The sequence below is a fragment of the Fringilla coelebs genome (assembly GCF_963513975.1).
Source record: "Fringilla coelebs genome assembly, chromosome: 1".
Taxonomy (NCBI): Eukaryota; Metazoa; Chordata; class Aves; order Passeriformes; family Fringillidae; genus Fringilla; species Fringilla coelebs.
Window position 1 is genome coordinate 148,162,227 of NC_140028.1, and position 9,086 is coordinate 148,171,312.

The 9,086-nt window shown below is 43.7% G+C and overlaps 1 protein-coding gene across 1 annotated transcript; it reads right to left on the bottom strand.

The window, feature by feature from the left end:
- On the bottom strand, positions 1–8,789 carry GORASP1 (golgi reassembly stacking protein 1). The gene is made up of 9 exons (XM_084208735.1): positions 8,665–8,789; positions 6,692–6,772; positions 5,455–5,658; positions 4,695–4,781; positions 4,217–4,347; positions 3,542–3,683; positions 2,889–3,033; positions 2,443–2,598; positions 1–2,144 (listed from the first exon to the last, which is right to left on the bottom strand). Exons 1-9 carry the CDS (start codon positions 8,725–8,727, stop codon positions 1,861–1,863), a joined length of 1,293 nt encoding a protein of 430 aa, XP_084064861.1. The 5' UTR covers positions 8,728–8,789; the 3' UTR covers positions 1–1,860.
- Between the last annotated feature and the right edge of the window lie 297 nt (positions 8,790–9,086).

Here is a 9,086-nt window from a genome sequence, read left to right on the forward strand (position 1 = left end):
TAAGTTTAACCCATTTATTATGGTGACATTTGAAATCTAGCATGAGTTTTGACATTCCCTGCTCTTAGATTTCTAAAAGGTGTTTATGGTACAGAGTCACTTAAATGAGTTATTATCATCTTATGGCCATTTGTGAAAAAGGTAAAGGACTAGAAACAGTCCTAAATAAACAACATGAATAAAACACCACCTAGGTGTCCTCAAGCATCAGGCTCCAAGATCAAACAAACCTAGGAATAGTTTATTTTTAGTGTTTGGCTGTTCACCCTTGTAACAGTCAGCTGGGGGAACAAAATAGGAAATTTATTTTAGCAACATAGGAAATAAAACTGGCCCACAATTAACAGACCCTTTAGCAGACTAGAATCCACTGTCAATTCTACTGCCTTTAGTTAGAGTTTAATACATTCTTTAACACAACAGGTACTTTGACAATCCTGTTCAGAACTACTGTACTTGCAGTATTTCAGACTAACAACAGATCAAGGACAGATTTTTTTGGTCAGGGTGGACTCATCTGAAGCCCTCATGTGCTGTGACTTTGCCTGCACCCTTTGGCTGAAGCTGAGCTGTCACAGGCAAACCTGTGGGACCCGGAGTGCCCCCTACCTCAGTACCAGATTTCAGCCCAGTCAGCTGTGACTTAGTAACAGAGCAGGAGCCAGGGGAGGGCAAAGGAAGTCAGGCAAGATTGTGCTAAATAACTGTACTTTAGTTTATAGCCTAAACACAACACCAGCCTTGTACCCCATTCTCTTCATTTACAAAGGGTTTTCACTGTAGTAGCTGTATTAGTGCCTGTCAGCAGCTTTGAAATTCCACGAAAAATCACTGCCCTGAGGATTATAAAACCATCCATGTCTTCCATTGTTTCTGTCTTGCTTGCTGTTACATTCAGAAGTGATTTGGAGACAAATGCAAACAAAAAAAGGCTACAAAAACCAATTGCTGGTGCTGCACAACAGCCCTGTTTTAAACTTAAAACAATTAGTATAAAAATAGTAATGAGTAAATAGAAAAGCACAAAGGAAAGCTATTTCTTGGTCACTACAGGAGCCAAGACATTCAATCTTCACCAAAAATATTCATCACCCCTACTTTAAAATCATCTTCAATTTATTGTAAGTAACCACCATCATTCCCTCCCCCCTCACTGTTTTATCTAACTGCAAGGCCAGCACCTGGTCCACTCAAGAGCAGAAGTGAATGACAGGACCCACCACCATGGCTTTGTCCCATTTGAGGCTGCAATTTCAAAGCCTGTTGTATTTCCTTCCTGCCCAAGTAGGGATAAAGAAGGTACATGAATGACTGTTGCAGACAAGGGAATTAAACCAAGAAAAATAAGAGTCTAGGAAGAGTACTAGAGTAGTAAGTAAAAGTATCTTAGTGTAAGAAATGCCTTGCAAGTCACTAGAACAGTCTAACCACACTGTACCATTAGAAAAGCTTTCTAACAAATCAAAACTATAAATATTTTTTTCTAATGCCATCACACATACTGATAAAAATCATCACTAAGTGTCACTGTTCAGGCACAGTGCCTTTGTCAATACATTCAGGAGCACTTGGAGGCAAATGTGAATTCATGAACGTGACATTCTGCCAGTGCCCAACTTGTTTCTGCATCAATTTCCCTATTGATTGGGTGACTTTGGACAGCACTCAAATTCTGAACATAGATCAATCCATTAAACAGTGATTGGAAAAGACAACAGGATATGTACTTCATGTGATTTCTTTTCTAGTATTGTCTACACTAACAAAATAGAATAACTGTAATTCTTTGAAGATCAGAAAAATATTCCAAGCTGTAGCAGTGCAGCATTCAGCAGTCTGTAAACAGCAGCAGGGTCCATTTCACTCAGGATCTTGTGCAGCTGCTTCTCCTTTCTGCTCACTTGCTGCTTCATGCTCTGGTGTCTCTGGAGCAGAGGGTAACGAGCTCTCAATACTGTTCATAAGCACCTTGGACTCCTGGTTATCAGCATCAGTTCCTAGTGTTGTTTTTGAAGAAATGTCATGAGGAAGATCAAGAGAAGGTAAAGATGGAATTGAAGGCAGGAGGTCATCCAGGGTGGGCTGCTTGCCTGATCCCTCAGGATATGGGGTTAAACCTTCAGGGTCCAAAGCTGAGGCATTTTCTGGGAAATTGAGAGAATTTGTGAAAAAAAAAAAAACAAAAAACATAGCAGGCTAACAGACAGTGCCTCAGCATTTTCATTTAAAGAAAGAGGCCCACATTCTATAAACTTAAGGAAAAGCACATTAGATTTTTTCATCTCTAAACCTGATTTCTGCTACTTTTTCCATCCCATTTTTGCTATTATTGCTGATTTTTATTAAAATTTGCCTATTTCCAAAAACTGTGATGATGTTAAGCAAACATGAGTTGGTGCCATTCCAGAAACAAGACCCAAAGGTAATCTTGACTGCACTTACCAAAATAAGCAGAGACTTCATTCTTTGGCAGTAATGTTTCAGAGCCTACAGAAGCCCCTGTTGCTGGCATGTTGAAGGAGGCAGATGAGGACAGGTTGGACACTTCTGTTAAGCTTGTGAACTCAGAAACTGAAATTCCAGACATATCTAGAAATCCTGAAGGAGAAAGCAAGTATTAGAGGCAACACAAAATTCTAGATTCAAAAGGACATGTTCTATTCAGACTGAAGTCAGTGAAGTCCCCTTCCTACTAAATGCAAATAAATTTAACTTACCTGGTACCCAAATTCTACAGCTCTGAAATCCAGGGAAGTCAAAAACCTCAAGGAAAACCACCACCAGTGCTCACAGTTCTGAATTTAAATCTCTAGCTTGTTTAAGACCACATAAATTTATTTAAATGGACTCTAAAGAATTGGTGAAAAAAAGCACCCAAGAAAACATACCTGGATCCATAACTCTCTGGAGAGGGGGAGGAGGAGAAAGGGAGCTTTCCAGTGAGTAACCACTCAGTTCCTGCTCTGTGGAATGATCCAAGTTCGTAACTGCTTCAGAGCTGTCATTCTGAGAGGTAGGTGCCAACAATGGAGTCTGAAATAAGACAGCAAGAAGTAAAAACATTGTTTTACATCAAAAGCTTCACCTGTAGCCAGCCCTCCCATGAAAGCATCCTGCCTGTCTCCACATTCAGCAGTTCAGAGAGAAGCTGTGATGCTGAAACTGAAAGACAAACACCACTTGGGACATGTCCCAGCTCAGCTTTTTTAAGCCTGGCTGTTCTCAGAACTTGGTTCCTGGAGGTGTATCTTTCTCCTAGTGAAGCAGGTGTTCTAACATGTGACTCATTGACTGGCACAGCTGTAGGATGCAAGACTTGAAAATAGGGAGAAGATATCTGGCAAGAATGTATATCAGCTGACACTGGTGATGTGGCACCTGCTCAGCAGCATCAGCTCTCCCCTTCCCTTCACCCAATTTCATTTTGTTCAACGAAATTGAATGCTGTACTCAAACATTCTTTATTACCACTGTCCCAAACAGCAGAAAATTTTGAAACTCCAGAGAATGTGGCAGGGATTGGAATTTATTTTTTTCCTACCTCTGTGTAACCATTAGTGGATGGCAGAGGAGTTCCAGCTTCTGGTGAGGGTGAAGATGATTTGCTTTCTGGCTTTTTCTTTGATGTTGTGGACTGTGTTGGAATTCTGTGCAAATAGCCATATCCAATACCACATCCTAAACTGTACAAGAGAAAAAAATCAAGACACAAAAAAGGTGTTCTTAACAAAGCAAATATTGTAAATTCTGACTTTTTTAAACAAGGATAGTTTGTCTTTTATCTATAGCAGGAAATACCTACCTGCAAGAATTTCCACCTACTCAAGGAACACTCTGCAAACAACTCTGAGACATGCACAGCTTAGCTTTCAGTGAACTATTTTATATCTTTACAAAATATTTAATCTGACCTGATGTGGATTTTGTTTTTGCTTTAGCTGAATGTTTTGACTATGAGAATGCAGATTATGAATCTGCTAATGGGGAACTCAAGACAGGAGTTCTGCCATTTGACTCAACTTGAGCAGGATTAGATCCTGAATGTGCCCAATTCCTAGTTCTAAGCTGATTTTTTTAACGTCAAGATTAACAGCTTTGGGTGACAAGTGTGAGGAAACAAGGCTTAACTTGGAAACACCAATAACTGATAGCAGTAATACTTCTAATAGGGGCTCATTTACAAGTGTAAAACCTGTCATCAAGAGAGATCAAGTACCTTCCTTCTCCACCCCAAGCTCCATTGGGAGTCACAACTACCTCTCGGATGGAATCTGCCTCAGTGTTATAAACCATCAGCTTCAGTGGCTTCCCCTCGTGGGATTCAATCAGGGAAAAGAAATCCTCTGACTAGGAAAAAAAAAAAAGATTGAAAGTAGTAGTTAATAAATCCATATGTGCAAGTCAACATTTTACATAGTTATTTACTCAATGTGAGATATTAAACACCCAGAGATAGAAGAATCACCAATGTAGTTTGATCTTTAGTGGCAAATTCTTTTTATTGTCAGACTAAAAAGAAAGATAATGTTTACCTTAACAATAAAGCTCCAGTCATAAACGTCCCTCATTGCCACCCCCACCTTCCAAAATCCCTCATTGCCACACCCATGTGTTTGATGAGATTTATGCAAAACAATAAACACTTGGCAGGCACAAAGACAATCACTGCCTGCTGGAAGGAACGTGCCCCCTACCTCCTGCAGAATCTGATCAGATCCAACAACGTAGTCAGTGTAAGGCTGGAGACCAGCCAGAGCTGCAGGAGACGAAGGTTCCACATCCTGTGAAAGAATGACACGAGTCATTCTATCCTACTGCACCCCAGTAGGATAAACTAGCAAGATCAAAAAGAAGAACTAACTCCCAGAGCAAGGAAGGAAAGAACAAATTGTTAATGGAGTAAAAAAGAAGTTCTCAGATAGTCTACATCTACCTGTGACATCCTGTAAAACATGCTGAGTAAGAAAGATGTAGAACATGATGAGTAAGAAAATCTTACCAATTTAAAATTACATCCTCTGAAGATGCTGAGAAATTGCATTTGCTTAAACAACCAGAAACATAAACATTCTTTCCTATTCAGTTCTACTCTTTCAGCTCTTCCTGTTAATTTTAAAATAAATTTGTGGTGCTTTTTGTAACATTAATGTTACTTCAGTGAAGTTTAGCCAACACAGAGACACCAATCAGGCCACAATCCTTTTACTTTTGCCATTGATTTTTCAACATAAAAGGAAAAACCCTTCCCACCTATACTGTTTGGTCTGCCTGGGATGGAGTTATTTTTGTCACTGGGAGCCCTGACAGCCAGCCACTCCTTGTCCCTACTCAAACAGTTCAGACAAACCTTCAAGACTGTGTTCCCTTCCTCTGTGTGGCTGCATCACTGCTAACATCACACTGTAAAACAAGGTTGCACAGACAATAAGGAGCCAGCCAAGCACTGCTGCTCACCAGAACGTGCCAGACGTGCTCATTGGCCCCCTGGAAGCTGCAGAACCTCACGCTGGCTCCAAGGAGGCCTTGTCCTCCCCACATGTTACTGGGGATCACCTCCACCTCTCGGATTTTCATTGTTTTGATGTTGTACACCTCCAGCTTCACTGCTTTCTCAGCATTTGCCTTCAGCAGGTCCTTCAACATATTGTTCTCCTTGTTCTGTAAAGCAGATGCAGGATTAACATTATTTCCAGTCGCACCTGTAACATCTGTGGCAGGATTTGAATACAAAGCAAAGCTATCAAAGTTTAGGCTCTGTGGTTCACAAACAACCCCAGCAAATTCCAGTTCAATTTTCTTTTACTAGAAGGCAGTCAGTAGTGTCAACACACGTCCCTTTACATAAGTACTTCCTGTTATTCCATTTCATCACCGGCATTCCTGTCCTTCACAACTGCTATTAAATAATACCAGCAGTTATCAGATGCCAACTGTAGTCTAACAATGAGCAGCAACATTTCACTTCATGTCTCTGAGCCCCATTATCCCTCTTCAACAGCCCTCCAAAGTCACTGCACACTGACTGTGAGAGAATAGCTTCATTTCTGTCATGTTAAAAGATTAAATGATCTTCCCCCAAAATCTGCCCTGACAGTGATCGCTTCCAAAAAAGACATCTCCTCTCATAAAACCAAGCCAAACTTAATGAGTTCAGCTTGAATGTGGTTAGAGGGGAGCATACAAGGCAAAGCTCTGAGCCTTTTAAGTAAGCTAACAAAACCCCAACCAAAACCCAAAAAAACCCCATCAAACCAAAACTCAACTCTTCTCTCCTAACTCAACGCACAGGAACCATGTTCTTGTCTCAGAAGTATAAGTAGACACACTGATTCTTTTCCGTGTTTTATCAAATGTTGAAACAAGTTTGTTTAAACAAATGCTGAGCTGACTATTGACTCACCAGTTCAGTATTCACCTTGTGGTAGAAAATATGTACAAGTGAGCAATAACAAAAACATTGTGTTAACCTGCTAAGAAGTTCAGGTGAGTAAAGGCATGAACAAAACCTTTCCTTCAAACTTGGGTCTAGCCAGAGACTTTGAACACCTGCAAGTTTTACTTTACTTTTAATGTCCAATGTGAAAAGTTTCTCTGCTTGTGACAGTTCTGGCTTTTACCTTTCATCATCACTACTGTGCCCACAGTTCATGTAGGGAGGAAAAAAACACCACTGAAATCATCTGAGACTTACAAGCCTCGTGTGTCCTATGGCAATGATGAAATCAAAGAAAGGTTCCAGTCCTCCTTGTTGGGCTGGGGAGTTCTCCTGAACCTGCAGAACACAGATTTTATTGTTACTCCACGCTGACCTCCAGTTACATAAGGGAAAGTGTTAATCTTTACACTTGATTCAATATTTACTTTTCAGTTGAGCCACAGATAAGGCACCAAATGACCACCCTCAAGCAGCAGCCCATAATTAGGCTCTTACTTTTATATAACTATGAACAGATATCCAAATCAAGCTGTAAAAAGCAGGTTTTAAACCCCACATAGGACACAAATGTTGTGATTCAGAGTTCACAGCCTGGAATTATTAAATACTGAATACTTTGCAGAAAGGCTTGGTTTTTAATGTGCTGCTGCAGGATTTTCTCCTGGTTCTAACAACCTGAGCACAGTGAGAGTCCCCACTTGCATCAGAGCCATTTTTCCATGAACACAAGGGACAGCTGGGTTCCCACATTTCCAGCCCACTGGAACAGGAATATTTACACAAGCACACACCTGCCCACAAGTTCTGGTCAAGAAAACTGCCACCACTTACAAAAGATTCCTAAGAAATAAGAGTTGGGACAGCTCAGTTTCATTGCAACCAAAGCTGTCATAGAAGAGATGCCATCAATAGAGAGAACACTCATAAAACACATTCTTACCAGGAAAAGCCCCTCCAGAAGTCTGCAATTACATTAAATCCCACCCACTTCAAGGGGCACTGATAAAGCAAGATGGTGCTAAGGAATCACTGCAAACCTACTACTAGTTTGCTCTTGCCTTCACTTTTTGTTACTTCAGCAGCCCTTAAGCTGAGATATATTTGACTCCTGATGGCCACCTCACAATTTAAGCACAAAATTAAACCCCAGGCATCATCTAAACTGAGCAGTTCATTACTAGGAAAGTTACATCTTATATTTGCTATGTTGTTACCAAAATGCTATATATATGTATTTACTTTTTTTTTTTTAATAGATAAAGTTGTATTGGTATTGGGGCTTTCACTGGCAGAATGTCCACAGAAGTTATAAAAATATATTTAATAGCATAGTTACTTCAGTAAAAGCCTCTAAAGCAAAACTAAGAATAAAAATCATGCTTTATTTTTAAACAGTCAAGACTGAGCATTGTAACCACAGCTGGAGCTGAAGTATTAACTTTCATCACAGCCCTGAACTGCATCAAAAGCAAACAGGCAGCTTTATACTGATGCTGAGAAACACAGAATGCAGATGAAGTGGAAACAGCACGTGGTAGCAACGCTCCCGTTCTTATTCCAGGGAGAGAAAATACCCACTAAAAGAAACGATAACTCATGCAAACAGCTGTTATCTGCCCATCCTTAAACTTCCAGATAGGCATTTACACCTCTGTACGTACAATCTGCTAAAGAGGGGAGTTACAACAGACTCGCATCTGGGAGAGGCAGCCACGGGGGAAAACACCGCTGGAGCGGGAATTAATCCCCTAACGCGATGCTGTGGAGATCCACAGAGAAGGGAGGGAAGAATTGGGAATAGGGAGCGAACACGGAGAGAGGAAGAGCGGAGAGACAACTGAGAGAGATGGAGGGGAGCCGGGAGAAAAGGAGGGGAACAGGGAGGGAAGAAGCGCTGTTCTACTCTCGAACTACTCCAAGCTCCCCGAGAGCAGCCCCCTAGGCTCCCCCGGGCTGCTCGGGGCCCAAGTCCCGCCAGGTCGCGGCCCCGTGCTCGCTGCAGCCGCCGGGACGGGCGCCCGCAGGTACCGGGAGCGCCGCGGCCGCCCCGCCCCGCCCCTGCCGGCGTGGCAGCTCCGGGCAGGAGCCAACAGCTGCGAGCCGGGAGGACCCGGCCACCACGGGCGGGGTGCGGCGGAGCGACCCCGCCGGAGCCGCCCCGGCGCCCGCCGCCCCTCGCGGCCCTCCCAAGCTCCCTCCCTCCCTCCGTCTCCCCGCGGCCGCCTCACCCCGTGCACGTGGAAGCCCTCGGCGCCGCCGCCGGGGCCCTCGGAGCTGGAGCCCAGCCCCATGGCGGCCGCCCCGGCAGCGCTCCGCCGGACCCGGCGCTCAGGCGGCCGCGGCCCCCGGCATCGCCCTCACACCGCTCCCGCAGGCCCGAGCAGCCGAGCGCCGAGCGCAGCGCCGGGACACGCCGGAGCGATGCGGCAGCTCGGCTCGACTCCGCGACCTGGCGCGTGACCGGCGGGTAACGCCCCCTAGCGACGGGGGCGGGGCGGGAGAAGCGAGGCGTTGCTGCGGGGGGCGGAGAAAGGGGCGGGGCTATTGCGGAGGGGCGGAGCCAGAACCGAGGGGCGGGGCCAGCGCCGGAGTCCCAGAATGACAAAATCGCTGAATTACGGAATTCTTTAGGTCGGGAAAAAACTCTGAG

Bases quoted from the DNA above. Each gene is read 5' to 3' on its own strand.
- GORASP1 (XM_084208735.1), bottom strand. From the start codon at position 8,727: ATGGGGCTGGGCTCCAGCTCCGAGGGCCCCGGCGGCGGCGCCGAGGGC. The intron at 4,348-4,694 runs GTAGGGGGCACG...TTTTTTTCCTAG, and splicing joins CTGATCAGATTCTGCAGGAG to TCAGAGGATTTCTTTTCCCT. The intron at 3,034-3,541 runs GTAGGAAAAAAA...GTCTTATTTCAG, and splicing joins CCACTAATGGTTACACAGAG to ACTCCATTGTTGGCACCTAC.